The 16,125-nt window shown below is 38.6% G+C and overlaps 2 protein-coding genes across 2 annotated transcripts; both read right to left on the bottom strand.

Annotated features, from left to right (window-relative positions):
• Positions 1–671: 671 nt before the first annotated feature.
• On the bottom strand, positions 672–2,703 carry LOC121421124. Its single transcript, XM_041615768.1, has 2 exons — positions 1,899–2,703; positions 672–1,002 (listed from the first exon to the last, which is right to left on the bottom strand). Exons 1-2 carry the CDS (start codon positions 2,545–2,547, stop codon positions 788–790), a joined length of 864 nt encoding a protein of 287 aa, XP_041471702.1. The 5' UTR covers positions 2,548–2,703; the 3' UTR covers positions 672–787.
• Positions 2,704–3,808: 1,105 nt separating this feature from the next.
• LOC121422146 lies at positions 3,809–15,666 on the bottom strand. The gene is made up of 8 exons (XM_041617043.1): positions 15,223–15,666; positions 12,560–12,728; positions 11,554–11,737; positions 10,018–10,150; positions 8,632–8,719; positions 7,887–8,114; positions 5,960–6,087; positions 3,809–5,208 (listed from the first exon to the last, which is right to left on the bottom strand). The coding sequence occupies exons 2-8, from the start codon at positions 12,699–12,701 to the stop codon at positions 5,038–5,040; spliced, it is 1,074 nt and encodes a 357-aa protein (XP_041472977.1). The 5' UTR covers positions 12,702–12,728; positions 15,223–15,666; the 3' UTR covers positions 3,809–5,037.
• Positions 15,667–16,125: the final 459 nt, after the last annotated feature.

Here is a 16,125-nt window from a genome sequence, read left to right as displayed (position 1 = left end):
AAAGGACGAAGGAAAAGAACGCTTAATCAATCACTTTTTAATCTTTGTTAAATTTTTAATCTTCAAAGGGAGGGAAAAGGGTGCACATATAACCATGGATGAAATTAAAAGGAAATTTAAAGAAGAAGAATGGGAAGAAAGAAGGCTGGCGCTAGGTAGAGGCAAGATGTCTCTTCATTTAAGGAAATGGGAAAATCTTAATTAAAAGAATAAATAGGGAGAGTGAGGCAAAGGTATATATACGAGAGACAAAGCCACAAAACAAAATAAATAAAAACACAGAAAAAAACCAATACGGAGAATTGCATTCCCTTCCATGTAGAGTATAGGCATAAAGGGGAGAATGCTCCTAACCTGGGGACGGAGGGGAGGGAGGGGGGGGGGGGTGGGAGGTGGAACAACATTTTTTATCTTTTTTTCTCTCTGATCATGTCATATATTTTGTTAATATTTCATTTTGTAATTGCTGAAACGCATTAGTATATTAATTTCTAGTATTTTTTAAGTTTGATGTATAAGTTGTATAATTATATTGTAATGGATTTATTGTATAATTTATAATTATGTTTCAAATAGTTTGTACAAATTGTTTATAGAATCTGATTATGTACATGTATGTTGATTTGAGAGAATATAATAAAACATCCTTAAAAAAAAAAAAAAAAATAGCATTGATGAGCGATTATAAACAATATAATGGAGCTGATGTAAGAAGCCACGGAAGGCAAAATAGTGATGAGTCAATACGTCGAGATGGTTAGTTAATGATGATTTTAAACTCACCAAGTTATTCTTTGTAGGCCTTCCATTCAGCTGTGGAGTTTTTTTCTTTCGTGAAGAGTGTGACTTTGGTGCCAGTAACCACTATCTTAGTAGATAAGTTGTTCTCTTTCCGCAGGTTGTATGCTTTGGTCGCTAGGATGCTTCGTTGTGCTTTGAGTGCCGGTGGTAGGTCTGTGCGTACGGTGATCCGTGGATTAGGCCTGGCGACTTCCTGATCATTTCTAGTCTTGAGGACGCAATGATGATGATTTTTTTAGATATGTCTTACATTCTTTCATCATTGACGTCTTGACACTCTCTCCATAACGGCTTCAGCGAACGACCAAAACAAAGATGGATTTCCCCCCAAAATCCATCTTTTTAAACCGAACTAACTACAAATTTGTTAATTTTATTGATTCTTACACCTTCCTACGCCTAATGCGTAGGAAGGTTTTAAATACTACTTTAAAAAATGTAAAAAAATGAAGATTTCTTACCTAACTGATGCCGCGTAGACCTCTCGTTCCACATGTAAACAACGGAAATACAATAGCGTCGACCCTTGAACCGCTTATGCATGACGTACTTCCGGAAAGCAATGCCGTCTTAACGAACAATTTAGAGATAAAAAATCTTATTTAACAAATATTAAAATTTATTTTGTGATCATAAATATTTCATATCAATATATATAAATTATTTATGATCACAAAATAATTTTAATATTTGTTAAATAAGATTTTTTATCTCTTAATTGTTCGTTAAGACGGCATTGCTTTCCGGAAGTACGTCATGCATAAGCGGTTCAAGGGTCGACGCTATTGTATTTCCGTTGTTTACATATGGAACGAGAGGTCTACGCGGCATCAGTTAGGTAAGAAATCTTCATTTTTTTACATTTTTTAAAGTAGTATTTAAAACCTTCCTACGCATTAGGCGTAGGAAGGTGTAAGAATTAATAAAATTAACAAATTTGTAGTTAGTTCGGTTTAAAAAGATGGATTTTTGGGGAAATCCATCTTTGTTTTGGTCGTTCGCTGAAGCCGTTATGGAGAGTGTCAAGACGTCAATGATGAAAGAATGTAAGACATATCTAAAAAAATCATCATCATTGCGTCCTCAAGACTAATCATTTCCTCGGCGGTTGACGGTTCTTCCCTCGAAAGCAGACAACAATCGATTTCTCTGAGCCATGTAGATGAATTTAGCAATTATTGGCTGGGGAGCATTATTGGTTACATTCCCGTTGGGTAGGCGATGAGCATTGATGAGAGCAATTGATTCAGCTTCTTCTTCACTCAAGCCAATGGCTTTAAAAGCTTCACGTAGAACCCTTTCTACATTTTCATTAGGCTTTTTTTCTATGCCATAAAAAAGAAGGTTTGCTTTCCTGTGGTAGATTTCCGAAAGCAATAACTTCTCGTTCAGTAGATCGATCTCTTTCTGCAGCTTTGATCCCATTTCAGGAAGCTTACCCTTTTCGATGTCTAAGACTCGAGCCGCGTTGTCAGCCACTGTTGCCTCCAAATCTGCCATCTTCTTTTTCATGCACGTAATATCTGTATGAATCTCATCCAATTTGGTGCAAACCTTGCCAGAAAAATCACTCAGTGATTTTTGCACGTCTGCAAGTGTAGGTTGAACCGATGACGGGTCTTCAGACTGCATACGTGGCACTGTAACACTCGTAACTGGCGATTTAGGGCGTTGGCTTTGTGTAGCGTTCGCATTTCGTTGAGCTGGTCCTGGCATTTTTCTTCTCAAATCATAGGTTTTCTTCATGAGGTAGAAAATGTTTTCTCAGGTCAATGATTCCCAAGCACAGTCAGTTTCAAGTAGAAGAAGTTTATTCACGGCATTTACTGGTTCCAAGTAGAAAATAATGATGAAACATAACAAGGTGGCGAGAGCTCAAAAATGGCGCGTTCACTCCATTCCGCTGCGCATGCGTAAATACTACCATGACATACATATTTACATGCTCTGTCAACCCAATGTTATACCCTAATGCACATGCTCTGTATATACTTTATTCTGTCTCAAAAAATTGTGTTCTTCATACTAATCAGTCGCTGATTGGCGTTAAGGGTAAAAATGAACAAAATTTCTTGATTTTGTTTTATATCTTTAAATTCGGAAGATGATTACAATTAAAGGGGAAGTTCACCCTGAAGAAAACTTTGTTGCAAAAATAGCAGAAAAAATAGTAAAAAATATTGGTGAAGGTTTGAGGAAAATCCGTTAAAGAGTAAGAAAGTTATTAGAGCTCAAAGTTTTGGATTTGTGACGTCATAAACGAGCAGCTGCCCCATGTGTTATGTAATATAAAATGCATGAATTTCACATTTTGCATGGTTCCTGATGACTTAATTTTGTTTTCTATTCATGATTGGATGTGAAATGATTTGTCTATTGATATACAAAAGGTACAGTGAAAACCATTTTCAATTTTCTTAGAAAATGGCATTTCATTGATTTTTTACCATTCGCTATGTAGGAATGCTGCTCGCATATGACGTCACAAATCAAATAATTGAAATTCTAATAACTTTTTAATTGCTTGATGAATTTTTCTCAAACCTTCGGCAATATTTTTTATTATTTTTTCTGCTATTTTTACAATAAAGTTTTTGTCAGGGTGAACTTCCCCTTTAAAATCTAGTCATTCTTGAAATAATCATTATGTATATAGGCATATATACAAGAGTGTCGATCACGAGGAGAGGGGTGGGGGGATATACCCCCCCAATATTTCAAGTGGGGGGTTGCCTGTATTATCACCCCCCCCCAAATAATTTAGGGTAGAAAATTATAATAATGATGATGTAAAATGAAAAGTAAAATGAAAACTGATGATTACAGCGATATTTATAGTGTGCCCATGTTTTCCGATGTATGTCATGGTAGTATTGTTATATAATAAGTTCGGCATTCAGTAAACCTTTGAACAAGAACATATACCAAAAGAAAGATGTGCACAATACGAAAGTCACCCCTACTTGTATATCCAAATACCTTGACTTGAACGATAAGTAATAATAATATTTTGCAGGATAGCATTGATGTCCTCATTACCTATGTGGAAATGAGGTGCCTATAGTCATGATAGAGTGAACCCGTATTAAATGCAAAAAAAACAATTATTTTTCAAAAGTCATAATGGTCGTTTGGTGATCTGTAGCTCATATGTATGGTGCTTTTGTTGTATGCGGTTGGATGTAATTAATATTTAACATTTTATCACGTGATCCCATCAGATACCTCTCATGAAAATATTGAGGTTCAGTGAGCCCAATATAATGTGATCATAAACTCCTCAAAAAAGTTTGGAAATCTGACTTTGACCGATAATCCCTCCTTTGTGTTAGTACAAATAAATTTGTAATTAATCGCACTGAATAGAACATTTAATTTTCTTTAAAATGATACCCTACAGGATATGAGTATGGTTTACATGGAGGTGCAGTGCCTTGAAATAAGGGGCAAGGTCAAAATTCAAAAGCTGCAAAATGACACGATATTGAAAAGTCACTGTTATTTTTTTCGTGGTGATGAGTGAATTCCTCAGCGTTTTTCTTTTAATTTGATCGATAATTCCTCATCGGTTTTAGTAAATATCAATGTGTAACTAATATCAATAAATATATCATCTAATTCTCTTTACAATGATACCTTACATGATATGATTATGGTTTACACGGAGGTGCAGTTCCTTGAAATGTGGGCCAATGTCAAAATTCAAAAGTTGCAAAATGACACAATATTGAAAGTTACTGTTCTTTTTTCAGTGCTGATGAGGGGGTTTCTCAGCGGTTTCTGTTAAATGTTTTCATGCACCTTAACATCATCATTAACATGGAATCAAACACACTTCTGCACAAGCATAGTTTAGCTTTGTTGACGCCACAGACGAGCTGCTCCTCGATGTGTCGTTTGTCTTAAATTGTAAAAAATTGATTTTATGAAAGAAAAAAAAAGATACACGCAATTTCATTATAGGACGGTTATATGCAGACACATTTTCGTACCCCTCCAGGAACTTCGTAGGCCTACTCCGTGACACAAATAACACTATATGGGACCATACCACCACGTAAGAAAAAAAAACCGGGCAAACGCAAGAGAAAAATGAGTGGAATTTTGTGCGCGTTTTAGAGTAGTTTTAAGTGAGTATATTTTAGTGTATCTGTGGCCTCAAAAAAGCGCGTTGTTGCTCTATATCCAGTTTTTCATTTCGATGATACAATGCCATAGGCTCAGCTGATCCCATTCCTATCGTAGAGGGCGCTGGAACACGATGAGTAAGGTCTGCTTTGATCCCAGACGACCTTCCCTTGTTGCTTCGGCAGTGTCCAGGATACAGGCGAGCTCCCAGCCATGGTGACCCATCTCAACGACCAAAGGCTGCCAGGTGGTGGTTGCCTTCATCCGGTTGCATGCAAACTTATGAGAGAGTGGTAAATAAAAGTATGAATGATTGGCATTTGCTATTAAACATCGTCATCTCTATCTCTCTTTGAGACATCGTTATTTTGAATTGAGTAACAAGAGATAGACTTGTTTTTTCCCATATAGGACATACTGGCCAGGTTTAAGAAAAGCCATTTTAAAGATAGATCATAAAGATATCTGTCCATGGCGTTTGAACTTTTTTTGTCACTATACATTACATAAGCCTATGATGAACATTACCCATTCTACCAGAAAGTGACGGGTCTGCCTCAATATTGATATGATATGGCTCGAAAATTTAAACCCGTAGTTTAAAACCACGGTTCAATACAAAAACAACTCCATGCACTGATGATGTTTGAATCAGTGTGCACGTAAACATGGTAATGTAATCTAAGTAGAAATCGGCTTCCCTAATTGATTATTCTGGTGCTACGTATGTTAAAGTCCTACGCCATACAGGCGACACCCGCTTGAAATCAGGTTGGTATGCTAAAAATGTATAAATCTTATCAAAATCACCATTTTGCACAGAACCCCCATCCCCCATTTTTTTTTGGCTTGCTTGCTTGTCGAATTTCTGATCAAAATCACATTCAATTTTGAGCGAAAACTTGCCCCTTCCCCGAAATTCCCGAATAATACTCACTAAAACCCACGTGACTGTATCACACCTAGGAGGAATGTTTCGTGTTCTTGCAAAGTAAATGATAATAGTAAAAGGGATACAAACTGTTCGAACCTTCACCACATGTTTATACTTGATAACGGTACATTCCCAGCGAGGGTGAAGATCATTCACTGCTGTAGAGGGCTTTTCAAAGACCCACATCGTGTTGAAGATCAAGGTCCGGGCAGTCGGCCGAAATTCTGAAAATATAATTTACGCAGGGTGATACATTAATCATGTTAAAGGTATTGTTTAACTTTGTGAGCAGCCGATTAAAAAAATTCTCAAACCAAGATGAAACATGTGTACCAGTGCATGTATTAGAACTAATAAACCCTGAAAACAACCATTATTGAGAATGAAAAGCTAAAACTACAAGGCAAACCCCGATTTTGTAAATAGGCGTCTTATAGACGCCTAAATAGTACACATAAGTGTATGGGATGAAATTAAGATGGTGTTTCCGGTCACTTTATATTTCAATTTTTGAAGCACTAAATAATTATTTTCGAACGCAATTTTTTCTGGGCTTCATTTTTGTAACATATCCTAGACACAGGTGACAAGTGTGACCTTCTAGCTCAGATTTTTTAAAAGTCAAACCAATGTTAAACAATCACTTTAATAGACCAAAAGTTGCGTGCGCGTTCAACGCAAATCACTGAACTAGAACAATAATTAATTTCAATGGAGCGAATTATGTATTCATGAGGTCATAACCTGGTGGGTGTTTCATTAAGCTGTTCATAAGTTAAGAGCGACTTTAAGAACCACTGCAGGGGCCCGTTGCAGAAAGAGCTGCGTTTAAACGCAACCAAGAAAAATCAATCGCAAGTCCCAAATGCGCGCTTTTGATTGGTTGAAAAACAAGTTACGCCTGATTTTTAGAGTTGCGATTGATTGCAACTCTTTCTGCAACTAATCACCAATTTTTAGAGTAAAGGCCACCGCAACACCTTACGACCCGACTGGTCGGCGACTGGCTTGCGACTGAGTGAGGGGAGATGAATCGCAAGGCAGTCATAAGCCTCGACACCGCACACCTTGCGGTCCGATCTGCGACTCACGCATGCGCTTTTTGGCATAGCATCTCAGAAATTGCGCTTACTACGTACTGCGTATGCGCGTTGTTTATCATAATACGTATTATGCAACTCTGCTGTCTGATTGGCTGGAGGTTGGATTGAGCTTGCGATCCAGCCATAAGGATTCGATATGTCAAATCCTTCCGATTTTCCTTGCGACTTGTCTCTGACTGGTCTGCGACTCTCAAGCTGACAAGAGCTGTGACGTCACATCTCCCCTCACCCAGTCGCAAGCCAGTCGGCGACCGGTCGGGTCGTAAGGTGTGCGGTGGCCTTTACGTTTGATTGTAACTCTTTCTGCAACGGGCCCCCAGGTCATATTTATCTTACAGTAACATTCTGAGACTTTTCAACAGTAGATTTGTTTCCTCCCGTACAATTTCGCCTTGAAAACTGTCCATTTTGATGAAAATGTGTTTCGTGAAATTTGAAAACAAAGCTCTGAAGCACATTCGAAACAAACACTTTTAAAACTAAATGCATTCGACAAGGTCTGGTAAATGGGCGATTATTAACTACGTACACAATGTGCATGCACATGATGGGTTCACATCAAAGTTAGATCGAAACCATCATACAATGTGCATGCATATTGCAACATGCATAACACCTTAGAAGCGTGCTTTATCTTTGTTTGACCAACGTAAATTAGACCAATAGAACATAACATTTTCGGACATTTCTGTGAAATATACTATATTTTCCCCCTATTTTATTTCTTCCTCTGGAGCTTATCGCGGCCCACCGGCTGAGAAGCGCTATCATAGAGTGATATCGCAGTCATACCAACGAACCGGACTACAAATCGACCGATGCTATGTATTAGATGATAATAACCTAATAACCTGGGTCGATCCAGAGTCAGTTTCGCTAGTGTGACTGTGACGTAGTGTGTGTATCCTACATCTACTTACGTCCTTGGAGATGCGAACTCAGGTAGTTAGTATCTACGATCTTCCATCCCTGCTGGAGAATATCAACTAGTCGTGACGTCACATCGGTGGATAGTTCGTAGATCTGACGGCGAGACACCGGCGATGAGCCGACAGCAGTGTATGAGACAGGTATGATGACCGATTGATATATGAATGAACCGGAAGTTGATTGATTTGACCGATGAAATAGCAAATCCATTTGCAAAACTGTATTTTATACGAGAAAAATAACAAAAATCAATGATTTCACGCAAGTATCAGATTAAGGATTACACGTGGCAGTAAATTTCGATTTAGCACAGTTATATGGGAAACGCCTACTTTTACAGAGCGACACTGAAAAAATTATAATTTAAAGAAATAGGGTATACTGGTAGAACTGTGATAATAGGTAAAGACTTAGTGTGGCTTTATTATTTTGATACCCGAGCAAAATTGCATTGTATAATAATTAATATGTGGATCATTGTTATTACATAGGCCTAATTATCTTAATGTCAGTACCTTGACCATGTTGTATATGATCTGTAGAACTTGACATTATCAGCAGTCATTAGCAAATTTAACTGTTAGTTAGCTAGTTATTAGTAAGTTAGTTTAGTTAGTTAGTTAGTTAGTTATAGATAGTTGGTTACGTGGTGGATTTCAGCCATCGTGATCCGTACCCAAACTTTATGAAAATCAAATAACAGAATTGATCGCAATATCGGATTGGTGGCCTTACCTGTTTCTTTAACATTGGTTGTTTTCTTGGTATAACCACTGGGTTCAAATGAGACGAGTTGATAACCCTCGCGGCCGTTCTCTTCAATCTAGAATAACGATAAAACGTTTTAGGCTAAACTATAAACCTTATAAATATGGGATCAAGGCTGATTATAGGGACGTTGCGTTTTACCCTCATTATTAAACATACATTACAAATCATTCAAAAATGTTAACGTGAAATGCCTCAATTACAGTGTTATAGTGCTCCGTTTCATGGTTAATGATGATTCAGGGATATCATATCCTGCTAATCGTATGATCTCCATATGGTGGAGTACGACGACCTTACGTATGTCCCGGGAGGGGGGCACTTCCATTCGCGAGTGGATACCATGCGCGACCACCATGGGGTCTCGAAAAGCACCCTAAACACGTAATTTCCATACTCTGATATGCACCTCTTAACAAGTATTGGCGTGTGAAACCCTACCACTACCAAGTATTGGAAACTAGACGATACCCTTGGCAAGTATTCCCTGAATCGAACCCCTAAACAAGTACAGCAATATTTTAATTGTTATATGTCACGGAAATCGGTTTTACCTTTACCTACAACCTTTAATTGGGTTTAGTACGGCCCCACTTCCCACACCTCGCGCACATGACTGTTGGGGCAAAAAGTACATCCTTTATAAAACAATTTAGTCTTATTTTATACCCTTCCAAATTTGAACCTAGACACGTAGCTTTCCTAACGAAATATATACCTTTTTTTATTATTTTAGTGTTTTTTACATCCTTATCACGTTAGGTAAACCATGGACCTACTAGTAGGTCCATGCGTACACGTAACGTGCCCTATCTTGAAAAAGACATCCTTTTTACGTTTTTTGGTCGCGCATGACATCCACTCGTCAATGTAAGTGCCCCCCCCCCCCCGGGACGTATGTGTGTATTTCCAAAAACGTAGAATTAGCACAGGGGAACTTTAAGATCTCCTTAGTGCATTTGTGTAGTTTTGTCTTTTCCTCTCTACGATGTATAATTTAAGAAATCGTAGGATGGTCGTAAGAAAAGGTAAACGCAAAAATCTTAATCCGTATCCACCTACCAGGCCACCCCAAACTCGGAGAAATAATCCCATCCATGACGTAATTTCCTTCGGCAAGAAATTTATCCACATTGTGCTACACTCGACCCAGGTGAGGTAAATGGGTACCCGGTAGGATCTACTCCTAGAAGGCTTTAGCGCCTATTAATATTGCGGCTTAAATACAGCCAGGGTAATAATATGATACAAAGTATCAAGGCGCAGTAGTATATGTACATAGTCACTGCGCTCTATAAATGGACATATAATTATTTATCATTAATAATGAAAAAATGTATATTTATATTATACCACAGTGTCGAATTCCCTGAGACGAGCCACCTCACTGGCAGCTTGGACATTTTCCTGGTCTGTTGGCAGCACCGACTCGTTGAACTCAATGGCCGTTTGAACAATCTTCACCTGACCAATCGGGGTTGCAGGGCTGGATTAGCAAAAGATTAAAGTTTGAAAGGAATGAAAAGAATCAGAAAAACAAGAACATGAGGATGTGTGATTGGTTCCAGACCCCATCCATCCCGCCCACTACCTACTAGTTCCGAGCGCGTGATATATTGAAAATAAATCTAACTTAGTTGTACAAAATTAAAATTTATTTTGAACCAATGATATTATAGCATCCTTACAGCAGCGAGTTTCCTGCTAAGGAACGCAGTATACAGACTTTCGATAAGTTGCCTTAAACAATGCTTTGATTGATTGGTGGTGATTTTTTTACCTGGCTGTTAAGAAAGCATGAATGCTTGTAAACAAGTAACCAGAGGACCGACGGCTTAAGGTCCTCTCCGAACGACCTGATACTGAGGATTAATGCCTTGCCAAAGGGCACAAGCGCATCAAGTGGGAATCGAACCCGGGTCACCAGAATACGAATCCCCCGCTCTACCGACTGAGCTATAGCCGTTCGGGTCTGGCTCTCATCTAACACATGGAGTAAACATTTAATGTTGGCCAGGCGGTCATAATAACTGCAATGAATGATTATTGGGTGGCTGATCAATGAGATTGGGTGTTGATCAATGAGGTTGGGTGTTGATCAATGAGAATGGGTGTTGATCAATGAGATTGGGTGCTGATCAATGAGATTGGGTGTTGATCAATGAGGTTGGGTGCTGATCAATGAGATTGGGTGTTGATCAATGAGATTGGGTGTTTATCAATGAGATTTGGTACTGATCAATGAGGTTCGGTGTTGATCAATGAGATTGGGTGTTGATCAATGAGATTGGGTGTTGATCAATGAGATTGGGTGTTGATCAATGAGATTGGGTGCTGATCAATGAGGTTGGGTGTTGATCAATGAGATTGCGTGCTGACCAATGAGATTGAGTACTGATTAATGAGGTTGGGTGTTGATCAATGAGATTGGGAGTTGATCAATGAGATTGGGTGCTGATCAATGAGGTTGGGTGTGAATTGCCCCCATGAAATTTGATTTTTAAAGGAGATTATAGTCCCCACTCCTAATGTAGCGAGATGATGTTTGCCGAGCTTCGGGCGTTTCTCAAAGTTCACTGCGATGACTTCTTCAAGTTAGCCATGTCTTTGGGGGCACGACCCTTTATGGCCTTAGAACGACTTTTTTTTTTATTTTACTAGGGGTGCTTGTGTGAATTTGAGAAGCAAAAAGAAGCAGATTTTTCACTGCAGAATGAAAGTGATTTTGGTTACATTTCTCCATTATGTCACACCTGCAGAATTCTATGGGGTGCTGCCAATGGAGAAAAATACACGCAGCACCCCCCCCCCCGGAAATTCTTGGGGGTGCCGAAGAGGGCCATGAGAACCCCCCCCCCCCCGGCTCGAATGCTTCACGACCATACATACCTGCCCACTGGTCGTACAAACGATGCTTGTAGAGGGATGTAATAGCGTCTTTCCATGCCGTACTGGACCCGTAGCTTCTCAAAGACACCGGGTACGGTCTTCAGCAAGACGAGCCGGAACCCCTGAGTATAGGGCTCCTGGAAGGCTGTGTAATGAGGTACTAGGTCTGTTTTCAAGTTGCGTCCTACCACAGTGAATTCAGACAACCAATAATGTTTGTCATTAAACCGGGGATATATATGGATCCAAACGATTTGCTTAAACTTATCACGTGATCAAGTCACTGATTTTTTTTTACGCAACAACAAAAAAAATGACAAAATTGGATAAAGAAACGAAACATACAAAATAAATTCAAATGTATAAATGTGGTGTATTCAATATTGACCGGTCAGGGTTTTGAGATAAAAATGGTAAATAACAAGGAAACACATATCACTATATCGTGATGTTATAAATCTTATAATACACATCATTTTTAGAATAATTGCTTTCGGAAAATTCCAATGCCCTCGGCTATACCTCGGACGTGTTAGAACTGTTCTAAAGGGTCCTTGTGGGGTGATTTTTTTTCTTCTCTATTTTTCCAAATTTCGGGGAAGGGGGCATTGTGCTCTATCCCGATGTGTTGTAATAGTAGCTCGGATTGATTTATTGTACAGTAAGGTAGGTGGGGTGTCATTGTATCTTGAAGTGGGTAAATAATTTGGGGGGTTGAAAGATTGGGGTTGGGTCTGGAGGGGGTGTTTAATATATTTAAGTAGCTAACTGTGCACTGCAAAAACTCCGGTGTTGATTTACCACCAGCCCGGAATCTTTATATATTATGTCCACACCAGAGAAGTATTGAAACAACAGTTTGGAATCAAACCGATGCTGTTGTAACATCTATCTGACTAATAACACAGCTAATGTTGTGTAACACTTCTCTGGTGTGGACATATATAGATTCCAGAGTTTTTGCATGCAGTGTAAAGGTTCTATCGGAATGGGGCGTGGTGCTTACCCATATAAGTCGTCCCTATCACTCTCATATCAACAAAAGCATACTGTATGATGGGTCCTTTATACGGGATGACATCGATAGGTAGAGTCGAATGTTCTCCCAAAACAGGCTCTTCGTCGTTTGCCGAACAGCAACAACCCATGATTTTTTTTAATTTCAACTTTAGATTCTGTGAAGAGGGAAAAATTTTCGAAAACAAAATGAAGTTACACGTTTGGATCTACCATAATAGTGAAGTATGTTCAAAACCCGGGGGGGGGGGCACTTACATTGACGAGTGGATACCATGCGCGACCAAAAAACACGTAAAAAGGATGTCTTTTTCAATCCCAGGACCAAAAGCCAATTGAAACCAGTTGGATTTCCAACTGATTTCAATTGGTTTTAACTGGAATTTAACAATTTCCATTTGAAACCAATTGGAACCAGTTGGGTAACTGGAAATCCTAACTTGAACCATGCAGTGGGGTAACTGGATATCCTTACTGGAACCAATTGGGTAACTCTTCTAACTGGAAAGATGGGTAACTGGATCGAAATGAATTCTAATTGGAACCAGTTGGGTAACTGGAAATAAAACTGGAACCAGTTGGGTAACTGGAAATCCCAATTGGATCCAGTTGGGTAACTGGAAATGATTTCCAATTTTTTTCCAATTGGAAATTTTCCAGTTACCCAACTGGATCCAATTGAAACCAGGTAACTTGCATATTCTCTGCGCGTGTGCACAGATTAATGTTTTATGAGATTCATCACAATTTACAATGGATCTATTTATTTTCTTTTCAATTTAAAGGGCCACACTTTTTTCAGATAAGTGTTTAGAATACTTCGCAGTGAAAACCATGTTCATAAATGCTATAGATTATAATTAGAACGGATTCAAATAAAATTAGTACACCGCTTACTATTACCAATTACATCAAATAAGAATACATATATTTGAAGATCTTCCATATAAATATATACATGTGATAACATTGCTTCTGTGTTGGCACGAGCAATAGTTAGTGCATATGCTAATTAATTAGTAACTAATTAAGTTCATTCCAACTGGAAGTTCCAATTGGATCCAGTTGGAAACCGGTTCCAGTGGAAACCAGTTGCCTCCAATTGGTTTCAACTGGAACCAATTGAAACCAGTTGCCTCCAATTGGGTTCAACTGGTTTTAATAGGGAAATTGGAACAATTGGAACCAGTTGAATCCAGTTGCCAACTGGTTCCAGTTGCCCAATTGGTTTCAACTGGAACGGCTTGGCAACGGGTTTTCAAATGGAACCAGTTGTTCCAACTTCCCTATTGAAACCAGTTGGCCAACTGGTTTCAATATTATTTCAATATTATGGCACGTTGTGTACGTAAGGTAGTAAGAGTGTCAAAAACACTAAAATAATGAAAAAAGGGTAATACCCTAAACACGTAGCTTTCCTTGCGATATAGATACTATCTATAGATACTATCTATATCGCTAAGAAAGTTACGTGCTTAGTGTAAAATTTGCGAGGGTATAAAAAATCAAGACTAAATGTTTTATAAAGGATGTACTTTTTGCCCCAGGCGTCAACTCTACGTGTTTAGAGTGCGATTTGCGCGAGGTGTGGGAGGTGGGGCTGTACGTAAACCAAACCGACTTTCGCGACACAACGTTGAAATATCGCTGTACTTATTCAGGGGTTCAATTCTTGGAATACTTGCCAATAGTATCGTTTTGTTTCCAGTACTTGTTAAGGGTAGGGTTTCACACGCAAATACTTGTTAAGGGGTGCATTTTTTAGAATATGGAAAATACGTGTTTAGGGTGCTTTTTGAGATGTCATGGTCGCGCATGGTATCCACTCGTGAATGGGTGTGCCCCCCCCAAGGGGTTCAAAATTACTTACTGAACTAGCATATTATATTGTTATCGAGGAAGTACTATAGGGTACATGTTAATTGATGTGGAAGATGTTCATCGTGGTGAAGGATTGAGTAGAAGAAAAAAAAAATTAATTTTGTCTCACGATGTATCAAAATGTAATACATCTTTGTTATTTCTAATTGATATATTTCAACCTTTCATCAAACAAATTGAAGTAAGAAATGAAAGTCACCACGATACTGGTGTATAGAGCCTGTACAGTGATTGTAATAATTATTGGTGTTTTATTGCTAAGACGTTGAAATAATATTTGATAAGGAAATAAGCCGAATCAAAATCATGCGTTGGGCAGTTGGGAGGGAATGACATTTACATTTTAATTTTATTTGTTCAAGCATTATAGTCTTTACATTAATTGGCCCTGAATGGACCAAGGAAGTGTTAACCATGTCCAATATCGTTATCATTACTGACTGCACGGATTTCCTGTCGAAAATTACAAAACAACATTGGTGTCAATAGTACGACATCACTCGATCAAATCCTTAGTGTTAATTTACCACATAATATGTTACGCTATTAATACGGACAATTTGTAAGGTTAAATCGTGGGTATGATATGCCTATACGGAGATGGCGCCCGGGGATGGCGTAGAACGGCTAGCCATTGGGTAGTTCATTAGTGTACACAACAGTGGTTTTCTTTTATCTTATGCATATGCATTATTGTATCTATGAAATTTCACACGCATATCACGTTCCTTGCATTGAGTTGAATGCAAATATGAGTTGCACTATACTTACAATATGTCTGTTTCACGAGTGGGTGTCCATATTCCTGGTTTACTGTATAGCCTATACATCACAAGTTGGCGGGAAAGACCGGGTATACACACTCAACTGAAAATACTAGATTCTTTACTGCGGCGCCGTTTTGTGTTCCATGGAATACAGAGAGTGACCCGGTGATAGCAGTAAAGCTGAACATGCAGCTCGATCGTCTTAATTATAACATTGATAATTCCCGATCAAAACGTGGCTCCCCACGATAAAGAATAAGATAGAATCAAAATTCTTTGATCCTATATCTTGTGGCATTCGTCTGCATGTACACACATCTCTATCCACACAGAAATGGACAGGTGGTATATTGGTAGGAACAATATTGTGCATATAAATCTACCTCCACCGTTCGCTTTTGTAAACATTGGTAGAAGTAGGCCTAATGCAATCATGGCAAACACAGTATATATTGAAATATGACGGTTTTGGAGTCCCCTTTGTTCATCTTTACACGCCCTATTGGTTTTGGGTGAGTTTCGTCTGAATATGACCTCGTTTATAGTATAGAGCGTAGTAGAGAGAAATAGAAATAGAAGATATGAGAGAGGGGGGGGGGGGGCGAGGACACTATAAAATGTCATGAACGCAAACAATGGAGGGAAAGAGAAGAACAAAGATTTGTTGATGGATTGCTCTTTTCGTTAAGTTACATTTTGAATGACTGAGTTTCAGAGCAGTTTCAAATTCAGCTAATGTATCAATCTCTTTTAAGTGAGTTGTGAATGTATACGATAACTTGGGTGGCATATGCATACATCCCAGTTTTCCTCAGCCAAGATAAATGTTTCTGTCATGCTTAGGTGAAAGCTCATTGATCATAAAATAGCATGTTTATTGTGTTAGGTCTTCGCGTGATTGAACTTG

Source organism: Lytechinus variegatus, chromosome 9 (genome assembly GCF_018143015.1).
Source record: "Lytechinus variegatus isolate NC3 chromosome 9, Lvar_3.0, whole genome shotgun sequence".
In the NCBI taxonomy this organism is placed as follows: domain Eukaryota; kingdom Metazoa; phylum Echinodermata; class Echinoidea; order Temnopleuroida; family Toxopneustidae; genus Lytechinus; species Lytechinus variegatus.
This window is presented reverse-complemented; position numbering and strand designations above follow the sequence as displayed.